This window comes from Fragaria vesca, linkage group LG7 (assembly GCF_000184155.1).
Source record: "Fragaria vesca subsp. vesca linkage group LG7, FraVesHawaii_1.0, whole genome shotgun sequence".
NCBI classification, from domain to species: domain Eukaryota; kingdom Viridiplantae; phylum Streptophyta; class Magnoliopsida; order Rosales; family Rosaceae; genus Fragaria; species Fragaria vesca.
In genome coordinates this window covers 13,635,943-13,649,529 of record NC_020497.1, presented here as the reverse complement: position 1 = coordinate 13,649,529, position 13,587 = coordinate 13,635,943, and the positions used below count along the sequence as shown (strand labels likewise).

General features: G+C 39.2%; 2 protein-coding genes across 2 annotated transcripts; one reads left to right on the top strand and one right to left on the bottom strand.

Moving 5' to 3' along the window:
* The first annotated feature begins 3,473 nt into the window (after window positions 1-3,473).
* Window positions 3,474-9,551, top strand: LOC101311130 (dynamin-related protein 1E-like). The gene is made up of 15 exons (XM_004307229.1): window positions 3,474-3,679; window positions 3,852-3,915; window positions 4,016-4,123; window positions 4,600-4,701; window positions 5,287-5,337; window positions 5,435-5,496; window positions 6,071-6,161; window positions 6,263-6,327; window positions 6,653-6,847; window positions 6,936-7,055; window positions 7,140-7,210; window positions 7,900-8,125; window positions 8,218-8,268; window positions 8,359-8,769; window positions 9,217-9,551. The coding sequence occupies exons 1-15, from the start codon at window positions 3,539-3,541 to the stop codon at window positions 9,343-9,345; spliced, it is 1,887 nt and encodes a 628-aa protein (XP_004307277.1). The 5' UTR covers window positions 3,474-3,538; the 3' UTR covers window positions 9,346-9,551.
* A 1,975-nt stretch (window positions 9,552-11,526) lies between these two features.
* LOC101310834 lies at window positions 11,527-13,175 on the bottom strand. Its single transcript, XM_004307228.1, has one exon. The coding sequence runs from the start codon at window positions 13,104-13,106 to the stop codon at window positions 11,808-11,810; it is 1,299 nt and encodes a 432-aa protein (XP_004307276.1). The 5' UTR covers window positions 13,107-13,175; the 3' UTR covers window positions 11,527-11,807.
* Between the last annotated feature and the right edge of the window lie 412 nt (window positions 13,176-13,587).

Genomic DNA, 13,587 nt, shown 5'->3' with positions numbered 1-13,587 from the left:
TCTCCTTACTCCATCCACGAGCTAGCCCTCTAATGATTGCCCAACGAGCTTGAAGAATACCAAAAGCTCTCTCCACATCTTTTATGTATGCTTCTTGCATCCTTGTGAAATGTTTTGTCTACGGCGTCCTTGGGTTTTTGATTGCTTGGACAAATGAGGCCCATTTTGGGTAAATGCCATAAACAAGATAATAACATTGCCCATAATGCCTATTTTGTACTTCATAGCTTACCTGAGGAGTTTCACCACGAGACACATCATTAAATAATGGTGATTGTCCAAGGACATTAATATCGTTTAGGGAATCTGGAAGGCCGAAGAAGGCGTGCCAAATCCAAGTATCATAGGATGCCACTGCCTCCAAGATGATTGTTGGTTTCCCCTTATAGCCAGTATACTGCCCTCCCCATCCGGTGGGACAACTTTTTCACTGCCAGTGCATACAATCGAGGCTCCTGATCATTCTTGGAAATCCTCTTTCTGCTGCCTTGTCGAGAAGCCGTCGCAGATCTGCCGGTGTTGGTCGGCGAAGGTAATGCTCATGGTACACATTCCATATTGCTCTAATGAAGTGTTCCAAAATCTCGATGGCAGTGGATTTTGCAATATCCATGTAATCATCAAAGAAGTCGGCTGTGACCCCATATGCGAGTTGTCTCATGGCGCATGTAAGTTTTTGTTCAGTGGATAGGCCGACTCTCCCAATCGCATCTCTTCCTTGAACAAAATATGGATCGTAGTTGGCCACGTCGCGCATCATCCTGTCAAATACCAAGGTTGCATTCTGTATCTCCTACGAAATATATTTGGTTCGTACCTGCATGGATCCGTGAAGTATAGAGCTTTCAGACGTTGATCCATGATCTCTCTGTTTCTGGCAGTATACGAATGACCTTCCGAAGAACCACCCCATTGTGAATCCTCTTCTTCTAGATCTTGGATTTACAAGGCAGCAGCAGACATCATCATGGATCTTCGTTGGTTTCTTGTAACGGCCACTTCTTGATCTTTCATAAACCATTTTGTCAAATGATTCATTGTAGAAAAACAGTTTCACAAAATCAAAAGGAAACGATATGAAGATTTTGATATGAGAAGAGTGTTGTGAATTTGTGAGGAATGAGGATGATAATGACCTCATATTTATGGACAATTTGAGATGATATAAACAGATAAAATATGACACATGTCGAACAAATATAACCCGTAATCTAGATAGCCAATTAGTGTTTGACATGTGGCGACGATAATCACATACGAACTCAGTTGTTTGTCGTATACACCGACACAACACAAGATAATATCTGTCAATAATTTGATTATTTGTCATATATGCCGACATAAAACGACAAAAAATTAGTATGTATTAATTATATTTTTAATTAACAAAATTATATTTAATTATAAGAATAAATTAAAATTTTGTGATAAAATAAAAATTGTGAACTTTTATTAACTTAATAAGGTTATTAACATATTATTTAATATAATATTCATAAATATACCACCTATAACTTATTTTAATCAACAAAAATGAATATAAGACCTCATATAGGACTCATAGTTGGAGATGAGAAAATAAGTCCTAAATGAATAGTACAATAAAGAGGTCTTATAATTGATATAGGACTCCAAATCCAAGACCATGGTTGGAGTTGCCCTTAGTGAACAACAATAAAATAAAGACCAAAAGATTTAACTGCAGTACAAACAACATTTGCTTGGCTCTGTTGACTTTGTTATGTGCCTTTGTATTCAAAAGCTATTTGTGGTCGCCATAGTTCCTCTGCTCACATCCATTTTCCTATCAATCTTCTACTATAATTATCTAAACTACACTTGTGGGAGGCACCTCAGACACGTGATAGAAACACTCGAACTTTAATCCATAAATATTTAAAGCTCGAAAAATCTAATTCATACTTCTGCACGGCGACGATTCCAGGAACCCAGAACAGAGTTTCATCAAAACCAATCAAATTTGAAAAATACTTGAACGATCATGTAGATCTCGGAGAGCTGATCTATTTCCATACCTTACGAAAAACAAATCACAACCGTGTCGCCTGAATTTGTTGTGGAACAGCGAAGCTGCAGAAGCTTCCAACCACAGATTCTTCTTCCTCTCTCCTCAAGACTACCTAGATTCGACTCGACGCGGTTTCCCACCGTATTCTGCATCACCTCTGAGGTTGCTCCACTTCATGGTCGTCTAGATGTCAACGCCACGTGGATCTTTGGTCTCCCGAAACGACGGGGTTTTGGGCAACGCGGCTGTGGAGTCTGGTGTTGTCGGGGAAGAAGCAAAATTGCAGAAGTCGCTGTAGCCGTAAGACTCGCCCGCGATGGTGATGATGTTAGCGAACCCAAGCCCGACCCGAAACCCGACGAGACAAAGCCCTTTCCTTCTAATCGACCTCGATTAAATATATATATATATATATATTTTTTAATTCTACCTCAGCGAGGTTAGATTCGATAAACTTAATATTCATTGTGATTTGTTTTTATCATGTTAACTAGTTTTTTGGGTTTGATCGAATTCTTTTTAACGGTGTTAGTATTGATGTTAGTGTTTAGATCAAATAAATGGCTCAGTTTGTATTATAACAATTTGTGCACTTAAAAACTTGGTGCATAGAAGAAGAGAAATTCTTCAGTGCGACGGCCGTGCCACGTGTCCGTGCGACCGGCCGACGGTCGTGCGACACGTGTTTTTTTTTTCACAGCAGCCCACAGCAGCAGCTGCGTTCTCCTCTGGCGAAGCTTCTTCTTCCTTTCTCTGGAGAATCTTGTCCCGTCGAAGCTCCGGGAGCGAATGGAAGGGAGAGGAGAGGGATCCGGAGAGGTGGAGAGGAAGAAGAAGGCGGAGAGAGGATGGGTAGGGTTTTGGAGGGTGTGGCGATCGCGGAATTTGGGGCTGGATATGAGGGAGAGCAGCGGAGGAGGATCTGCGTCGTGGTTGGCGATGGTTTCGGCCGACGAGGGTGAAGAAAAAACAGAAGAAGCTTCGTCGGAGAAAAACGCAGCGCCTGCTGTGAGCAGCTTTAAAAAAAAAAAACACGTGCCGCACGACCATGGGCCGGTCACACGGACACGTGGCACGGCCGTCGCACCGAAATATTTCTCATAGAAGTCTTCGAAATAGAAACCCGCAGTGAGCTGGATTTCCTTAGCCGCCAAAACCTTCCCAAATCTTGTTCCGTTACCAAAGTGGGATCGTCACGCCGGGTCCCCCTCACGAACTATCTATTATTATATTTTTGACCTTTTTCTCTTGACCGTCACACCATTCAAATTTTTGAAATTTGAAACGCGTCTTGCATCCCCTACCGAAGCATCCCAGTGGACCCAAATCTTATCCGAACCGGGTCACCGCTTCAAAACCCGACCCGTCATTCCAAAACCATTACAAAGAGAGCCTCTCGAAATTTTGACCCGTTTTGATTGTTCTCCCATTTCTATTCCAAGTCCAACTTCCTCTCCTTCTTCTATTTCTAAACGACGAACTATAACAGTAGCTAGGGTTTACCTGAAGATGACGACGATGGAAAGCTTGATCGGTTTGGTTAATCGGATACAGCGGGCCTGTACTGTGCTCGGCGACTACGGCGGTGGCGACAACACTTTCTCTTCTCTGTGGGAAGCTCTCCCTTCTGTTGCCGTCGTCGGCGGCCAGGTCAGCTTCTCCGCTTTCATCTTCAATTCTAGGGTTTTCTTGCGATGCAGTGTTTTTACTGCGTAGAATTGGAAATTTAGTAGGGTTTTACGAACAATTTTACTCTATGGAGCTGGTTTTTATTGCTAATTTAGTTCAATTTTTACTTTTTTTTATTTTTTATTTTTAACAGAGTTCGGGGAAGTCTTCGGTGCTGGAGAGCATTGTGGGGCGTGACTTTCTTCCCAGAGGATCAGGTGAAATTTTCAGGCTTTTGAGGTTGAACTAATTGTTTGAAATTTTCGTCTTTAGTTTTTGATTTTTTGTTACCGTGTTGTTTTTTTGTGTGATTTGCAGGGATTGTGACGAGGCGGCCGTTGGTGTTGCAGCTCCACAAGACTGATGAAGGAACTCAGGAGTATGCCGAGTTTCTTCATCTCTCCAAGAGAAGATTCACTGATTTCAGTATGTAAATTACCGGCCGCCCCATTGTGTTTTGTAGTTTCCTGTATGCTTGTATGTGTGAGATTGATTATTGTAGCGGAGAATGGGTAGATGGTTTTTTTGGTCCAGAGTTGGTTTTGCTCGACTAATAAATGTAGACAGTTCAAGGAAACATATGTGAGTATACACTATTTAGTATTTAGAACCTGCTGAGATTGCATGACCTCCTCTGATTAGAATGAGAGTTGATTGAGTTCACATTACACGTGTTTTGAATTATTTTGAAAGAACATCCGAATTTGTGTTTTTGTTGGTTACTCTATGAACAGAATGAATTTTTTATTTTTTTTCCTACTGATTTCTATTGTATTTTTTCTTTGTTAATATAATGCTCTTGATAGGAACTTTCTGTCATGAGTTAGAGCTACACGACCGCACAAATTTATGTGTAGATAATGGAATTGCTTCATATAACATTAGTTGTTGTCTCTCTGCAGCCGCGGTTCGAAAGGAAATTCAGGATGAAACTGATAGGGTAACAGGAAAGTCAAAAATGATATCTCCTGTTCCTATCCATCTCAGTATCTATTCCCCCAACGGTGTGTTACTCTTTCCCTTAATTTCCCCAATTTTTGAATAAGGTCCATGAGATCCCTAGTCACCCATGCGATCATTGGTGAAATTGTGAAACTCTTGTATCCTTTTATGTTACTTTTTTTTTTTTTTTCATCTGTGCATCCTCGTGCATGTTAATATGATTGTGTGTTTGTCATTCTTGCGCCAATACCTCCCAGAAATTAATAGTTCATTGCAGTTTTCTCAGACGATATTTCACATAAACTGGTAAAATTGTATAGAACATATTGAAAACAAGATCCATGTTTTAGGGCAATAGCAATTCCTATTAACACATTGTAGAATTTTCCTATGTACTCTTAGAATTATCAAAAACGAAGTTCTTTTTGTAATTCCTTGTACATCAACATCAACTTGCATTATTATGTGATCAGCTTTTACCCCATTTATAATTCCAGACATTGTACTTTTTTCTTTGCACATTATTTCATTTTTCCAAACTCCTCATTGTGCACTTTGATGACATAAGTGAGGGAGGAATTGGAGTCTCATCTTATATACTCTGTTGTTATCCATACACTTAACTATTCATTTTCTTCATTTGGCAGTTGTCAACTTGACCCTAATTGATTTACCTGGTTTGACGAAAGTTGCTGTTGGTACGTTTTCATTCAAGTGTTAGTTATATATTAAACTGCTGTTCTGTATTATGTGATTTTATTTGTCAGTCGTCAATAAGTCAGCTGTTCTTTTCAGAGGGCCAGCCGGAAAGTATTGTTGAAGATATTGAAAACATGGTTCGATCTTATGTTGAGAAGGTAATGATTAATGTAGTCATAAACCCACACAAACACGTTCATACATGCATACACATTCATATGAGTTATGAGGTCACCTAATGTTTGGAAAAAGAAAAACTACAATATCTTGATTAAAAAAATGGACTGAAACATGCAACTATTGTTGATGACACAAATTATTTGTCATTGCACATTTTAATTTTTGTGGAGCAAATAATGTAACTTGCTTCTCTTTCTCACATGTTGTGTGCGTTAATTTTATTATGTTTGGTGATAACATTAAGCCAGCCAAAGCTTAAGCTGTTAGGAATTGACTACTAATTTATGTCAACCTAAGAAGTAAATATTACACTCGATTTCTGCACACTGTTGAAGGGATAAATATTACAACATTAACATAGCTTTATCAAAAGAATTGTTCTACCACCTTCGTTGTTCTTCTATTTTCTGTAATCATCAAGTTGTTTGATATAGAGTGCACATAGGGTTTTCTATTCTTGGTGGCCTCTTTGTATTTCTATCTATTCCATCTTATTTTTCGCATGATGAACATCATTTGTGTCCTGATTGAATGATTTTGTGCTTATTGTAGCCAAATAGCATCATACTAGCAATATCCCCAGCCAACCAAGATATAGCTACATCTGATGCTATCAAACTTGCACGGGAAGTGGATCCACAAGGTATACCATGTCTTCTTGTTAGAGTAAACCATTTCCCCTGCTTCTGGCCTGTTTGTACAGTTAATTTGTCGCATTCACTTATATTTATAACTTGCACACAGGTGAAAGAACGTTTGGGGTGATGACAAAGCTTGATTTGATGGACAAAGGAACTAACGCTTTGGATGTATGATCTCTCCCTCTCTCTCTCCCTCTTTTCCCCTCTTCCTGTTCTGTACCATATTCTCGGAAATGTGTTTTGCAATGAGCTACTGTTCAGTTACATTATAAATCTGAAAATAGTTTTGCATTCCAAAAACAACTGTTGTCAAATTAAAGGCATGTGTTGCTTTAAATGGGTGTGAACCATAAAACTCTTTTATCGTTTTGTTTACATTTTCCCATGCTTGTTGCATGCGTGCCTTTTGCACTCATTGTTTAATATAAAGGTTTTTTTTTGTTTAACAAAGAAATAATAGTATTACTAATCTCTTACATGTTTTACCCAAAAGGTTATTGAAGGAAGATCTTACCGCCTGCAACAGCCTTGGGTTGGAGTTGTGAACCGTTCCCAAGCGGATATTAATAAGAACACGGACATGATTGTTGCAAGGCGCAAGGAACGTGAGTACTTCGCAACTAGTCCTGACTATGGGCATTTGGCTAATAGAATGGGTTCGGAGTACCTCGCTAAACTTCTGTCACAGGTTTGAGCACGAATGTCTATATTGCAATTAAGAGTATCTTGGTCCTTTAAACAAAGTATCCATTTTGATGAGTTGATCTTGTTTATAGCACTTGGAGACTGTAATTAGGGCTCGTATCCCAAGTATCACATCGTTGATCAACAAAAGCATTGACGAACTTGAGTCTGAGATGGACCATCTTGGTAGGCCTATAGCCGTTGACGCTGGAGTGAGTTAACTACTCTATATTGTTAATTTCATCTTGTATTATCTTAGACAATTTTGAGTTTGTAACCAAGATTTTGTATTGCAGGCTCAGTTGTACACTATTTTGGAACTTTGCCGTGCATTTGACCGAATATTTAAAGAGCATTTAGATGGAGGGTAAGATTTGTTCATTGAATTTAATTTTTACTCATCACTGTATTTAAAATTTTGTTTTTAGGTGCAAAACTCATGTAGATCCACAAGGTCATTTTGCGATCTAAGTTGAGATGGAGCCTATATTGTTAAATTGATTAAATACTTGATTTTTTTTTTTTGTTGGGATTAACTTTAATATAGTCCTCGAATAGTCAACTATCTATCTCTTTAGTAAATGTGGTATATTCATCTCACATTCTCACGCATGCATTATACTGAAACTTAGTAACTTGTTTTCCTACATCTAACTAGAATGCTTAGTAAAAAGTGGTTTCTTGTGCAAATTATTACATAGGAAAACTCTTTCAACAGCCAAGGTTTGACAATTTGTAGTAGTCAATAGTGGAGTTTTAGGTGGCAGAGCTAATCTTTAGTTTCTAGCTGAATAGTTTAGGTAGGTTGAGTGATATGCATTGGTGCTCTATCACATTGAGTCATTGATCATATTACGTCTTTGTAATGTTAAATGAACATAATATGAACTGGTATGCATTGGTTGCTTCTTTATTTTATCAATCAGGAATCAGGGTTTGATAGAGAACCTAACTTGCATTACCCTTAATTGGAATTGGTTTATTTATTTTTCACGAAAAGAAATCCTTTGCAATACTAATCTGTGTCTATAACTCTGCTTGATTTTTTCATGATAGGCGACCTGGAGGTGATAGGATTTATGGTGTCTTTGACAACCAGCTACCTGCTGCTTTGAGGAAGCTTCCATTTGATCGACATCTCTCTTTGCAGAATGTAAGGAAAGTGGTTTCAGAGGCTGATGGTTATCAGCCTCACTTGATTGCCCCAGAGCAAGGTTACCGCCGTCTTATTGAGGGATCACTGAATTACTTTAGAGGGCCAGCTGAGGCTTCTGTTGATGCTGTAAGTATTCATTTTTTTTTTATCTTCTAAAGTGCAATCAGTTAAGAACTGATAAGTCTTTATTTTTGACTGGCTGAAAATGGATACTATAGGTCCACTTCGTCTTGAAAGAACTTGTGAGGAAGTCATTGGCAGAAACTCAGGTGAACCAAACTTGCCTGGTATTTTTGCTGCTTAACAAGTGTTATTTCAGTGATAAAGAGATTAATGATTTTGATGTTTGCTACTCTTAGGAGTTGAGACGGTTTCCGACTCTGACAGCTGAAATAGCTGGTGCTTGTAATGAAGCATTGGAAAGGTTCCGTGATGAGAGTAAGAAGTCAACTCTCCGCTTAGTGGACATGGAATCTTCATACTTGACTGTGGAGTTCTTTCGAAGACTTCCACAGGAAGTGGAGAAACCAATAACCCCAGGAGGAAAACCAGGAAACCCAGGTGGAAATCCAGCTGCAAATGCTGCTGCTGCTATGGACCGCTATTCAGAGGGTCACTTTCGGAGGATAGGATCAAACGTGTCCTCTTATGTGGGAATGGTGTCTGACACTCTGAGGAATACAATTCCCAAGGCTGTCGTTCACTGTCAAGTCAGGGAGGCAAAAACGTCGTTGCTAAATCACTTCTATATTCAAATAGGAAAGAGAGAGGTACTATCTCTCTCTCTCTCTCTCTCTAAGCACACACTCTTAGAGATCATTGACTTCTACAGGTCATGCAGTATATAAATAATAGTATAAGACTTATTAAATACTGAGCCTCTTTAAAGTTTCCATGGGTGTTTACTGGTGTATTTCCTATGAGCCAGAATTTTCATCTGTAGAGTTGTGGAGCCTAATTCATTTATTGGACAAGCTTGTTATGACTGCTTTTTTTTATTTTTTATTTATTATTATTATTTTTTAAATGGTGGTGTTTTCTACTATCTAACTATCAGTAATTTAAAATTGTGAGTTACTACTATGTGAATCAGGACTTCCACTGGTGGCTGTGCCTTCAAGCATGACTTGTCATAATTCTAAGGCTTGATTCTTTGAGTTAGGATAATTTTATTTCATTCTGTTTTAAGTTAATGGTTGCTTTGGCTTGTGTTTCAGGGTAAGCAGTTGGGTCAACTGCTTGACGAAGACCCGGCATTGATGGAGAGGAGGCTACAGTGTGCTAAAAGGCTTGAATTATACAAGGCAGCTAGGGATGAGGTTGATTCTGTATCATGGGTCCGCTGAGTGTCTGCATGTCTTCATAATTTCTGCTACGGAGGTTTTCTCTTTTCATCTGATTATGTTGTTGACACAAGTTCTCATGCTTTGGGATGGGGTGGTGAATTCTTGTTTTATTGTTTGATTATATTTGCTGTGTATTTATCTTTGTATATGTGTAGAACTTATGTAATGTACTCTTTTATAGTAGTATCAGGTTAATTTTGCATGGCTTATGTACTTGATTCTTCCCATTTGCCCCCTTTTCTCTGTTATTTTGCCACTGCAAATTCAGTGTTGGCCAACTTGGTTTCATGGTTGCAATTGGTCCAGCTCCTTTCAAAGGGCTGAGATTACTATGTTGGAGGCGCTTTCTACTTCTAACTGATTGACACCCTACTTGTCTACACATTTTGAGACCATGATAGATAAGCAAGAGCTTCTAGCGTGACAATAGAAGGGTTCGAGGGCAGCTACTTGTGCCATGCACACATCTTCTCTCCTTTGGTATCTTGCCCAACCATGCCAAGCTTAGCCAGCTTCTTTTGTTTAAAGTCTATTGCTGCACCAGTATTCAACTTGGTACAGCAGGTGTCCATATGAAAATCAGCCTTTTCGATTTTGCATCTCTGGTGACAATCTCATCTATTGATTATATAGCAAATTTCCTTACAAATTTATTTACTTTTCCGACACACTTCTCTGCTTTTCAAATTCCTTCATAGCCCTCATGTCATAAAGCTTATTGACTTTGATCCTTGGAATCAGTTAGCAGAAAGTTGCCATTTGGATTCCACGTATGAGATAAACATGAAGGGATCAAAGCTCTCGCCCTGTCCTAGCATCCCACGGTTTGACAACACTGGCATTCCCACCTGAAGCTAGTAGAGACTTTGTAGGGTGTCAGACTGTCAGTCAACTAACCATGGTCAGTCAATCTGTGCTCTTGGCACCGTTAAAAAACCATATCTTAACAGTAGTGTCATCCGAAATATGAACATAACTTCAAACTAGTCCTGAAAAAGCTCTCAAGTCCCAAACCGGTTCTTGGTGAGCAAAGTTCTTCACTAGCACATTGATCATGTTACTCTTCCAATACTTTATCGATCCCCCATCATCTTCACCATAGATTCAACCTTCTTCATCATAGATCCACACCATAGATGCGATTGCTTGATCATGAGCCTCAACACTCGATTCATGGATAAATGACTGACCATTCCAAAGAGTGAACACTCCCCATTTTGTGAGCCTGTGATGAGACGCCTCCCCATACTGGTGCTACAATATAATGGTTTCACAATACCCAACTATGTATATCGCCATTCAACCTGAGGCCATGGCTACTTATGAGAGCTTCACTGAGGCCAAGTTTGGATTCTCAAGCTGTAGCAGTTGAAACCGACTGGAACCTCTCTTTTAATAAAGGAACGTACTTGATGTTGGTTAGCTAGCGTAACTAGCACCATAAAGATTACGAGTTTAAATCTTTGCCTTTATGCTGGGCGCCTTTGCGTTATGTTCTTGTTTTTTATTTAGCCTTGCTTATGGTTGATAGTAATTGTGCTTGCCTTTTTGTATGTTGATATTTGATTTATTGAAAGGCTGAAATCCCAATCCCTCGGTTTACTTGTAATTAAGGATGTGAAGCCACAGTCACTCCACCTTTTATTGAAAACATGTTTAGTTTCTGCAAATCAAAGATTAGAGAAGACTAATCATCAAGAAGATAGCAGCTCCTAGCAAGGTAATAATATTATACTGAAGGAAGGGGGAAGCTGCTTCTGGATTTTAGTGGTGTTATGAACTCAATCAAGTTTGTCATAGATGAAAAGTATGGTAAGATAAGTAGTGGCCTGCCAGGTTGAAGATCAAAACATGTCGAGGACCAGGACACTGAAGATCAAAACACTTCGTTTCTTGTCCAAGTTTTGATATCTTGTAAGGTAATAGGGAGGGCAGTTGTGCATTAATTCAATCACAAAGAACATCATTGTTTTGCAATTCACACTTTCACAGTAAAAGTGAAGGCAAATGAAATAGAAACAGGGACACCAAAATTGGGAATCCAATTTCAGATATATATTCAATTGGAAGACTATGAAATAGTTTAGCTCAATTTCAGACAGGATTTTGTTTTCACAGGTCAAGGATTCCAAATCTACAATGTAACCGGAAAAGAATAGAATGCCAAGTCCAATCAGGATGTACAGAAGCAGAGGTCAAACTAGAAATTTACTTTCATTGTTTACTCACTGTTTCACTGCTCTCTTCTCCAACTCTTCCAGTGCCTCCCACAATTTTGGGTCACCAAAATCTTTAATAACAAAGGAAGCTCCAGCATCTAGCAGTAAACTTTCAGGGTTCCTTGTGCCTAAACCCACCACCGGCATTCCAGCTATAGACCTTGTGCCTAAACTTTCAGGGTTCCTATGCTATAGACCTTGCAATATTAAATTCCAATGAACAGCATATATGTGGAAAACCAGTTACTGAGAACACTCTCCATCTCTATTGTCTACATTCTCAGACTCCAAATCCAAGTCCACCTTCGTATTCTCTCCACCTCCTCTGTCCTCACATTTATGTTCCAAATCCAAATCCAGCTCCATATTCCCACCACCAGCTAAACGGCCATTCACTCTCCTATTCTTCAAGATCACTGCTGACTCCCTCATCAACCTAATATACTTCTTTCTCACTGCCAACAGTGGATGCTTCTCAATAGCAGACTCATCACAGTAAGCCTCTTTAAGAATTGCCGTACAAGTCTTGTTCTTATGAGACAAATAGAAAATCTCGGGATGTCTCTCAAATGCTCTGTGCACTTTCTGTGGAAGTCCCATATACTTCTTAAGACAAAAGAGCTTCTTCCTCTCTGCTGAATGCTCAACAAATAGACTAAGCAACTCATGAAGAAGCCCCACAACTCGTTTCTCACATTCATCAGAATCTGGCTGCAAGTGTGAAGAATCCTCATAAGGTGAAACATAGGGAAGTTTCTGAAACTCCTCTAACCAATCTTTAATCTTGTGTCTCAACCTCAGACCATTGGAAGGGAAACACGGAAACTCAACTGCCTCCATTGAGCCTCCAGAATACACCCCATTTTTCATTGCATTCCTTTGCACCACAGACAAGACCTTTTCACCACTGTCAACAGCTAATCCCTCTAACCCATCTTCCATCGTCACAAACCGAAAAGACCGATCCAGATTCTTTTCCGTGTAATGCAAAAAATCATCAGGCAAACCCAAATACCACTCCATCCCCTGAATAATTTTCAAAGGCAAAACCTTCTCTTTACTCATCAAGATCAACTTTTTCAGCCTATCCCTCAAATCCTCCCTACAATCCTCATAAACCCTCTTCTCCTCCCTATCAATCTCAGCTGCTTCTGGGGTCAATTTGAACCAGGGATAATTGTATTCCCCAGAAAACTCCTCAAAAATTGACGGGTATTTCCTCAAAAACTTGGCAACCTTCATGGGTACATCTAATGCAAAACCCCTTTTGGACACTCGATAGATTGGGATACACCCATTGGGATCCTCAGTAATACAGTTCTTGAGGTTTATGATGGGTTTTAGCACTATGGACTTGTCAATGTGCTCAATGGTGTCAAAGTAAGAGTCTTTCTTCCATTTCATGTAGACATTAACATAGTTGGCTTTCTGGGTGTAAATGTAAGCAGGGTTTTGGGGTTGGTACAAACAAGAAAAGATTGGATTTTGATAGGGGAAGAGTAGCTTTCTGAGGGTTTTGGAAGTGGGTTTGTGCAGTAACATTATAGGGTTTTAGGAGGAATCAAAGCGATAAATATATGGGGGATTTGGAAAAGTTAGGGATTGAGGAGTACCTGATAAGAAGGAGAGATGTGGCTGCAGCAATGGCTTGACATGGATTCTGTAATTTTGTCGAGGAAGCAAGGAAGCAGTGTGTGAGTTATTAAAAAAAGTTAAAAAAAAAAAAAAAAATGAACAGATGATGACTGAGACTCTGAATTATTGTAGCTATTTCGCAAAGGATTATGGTGCATCAAATGTAATTGTAACGCTGGTCGCTATGTATGAAATAAACCATTGTCTTTATTTGATAATCTAAGTATCTCTAGTTTACTAATTGGTCTTATCAATCTGAAACAAGAGCTAGGTTGGTAGCTGTTGACAAAATGCAAGCACGGCTATCTCTAACATGGTTGTAAATGATGTGCACTGAGAATCTGATATATAATATCACGAAAGGTTTACAGAACAAAGTACAAACAGA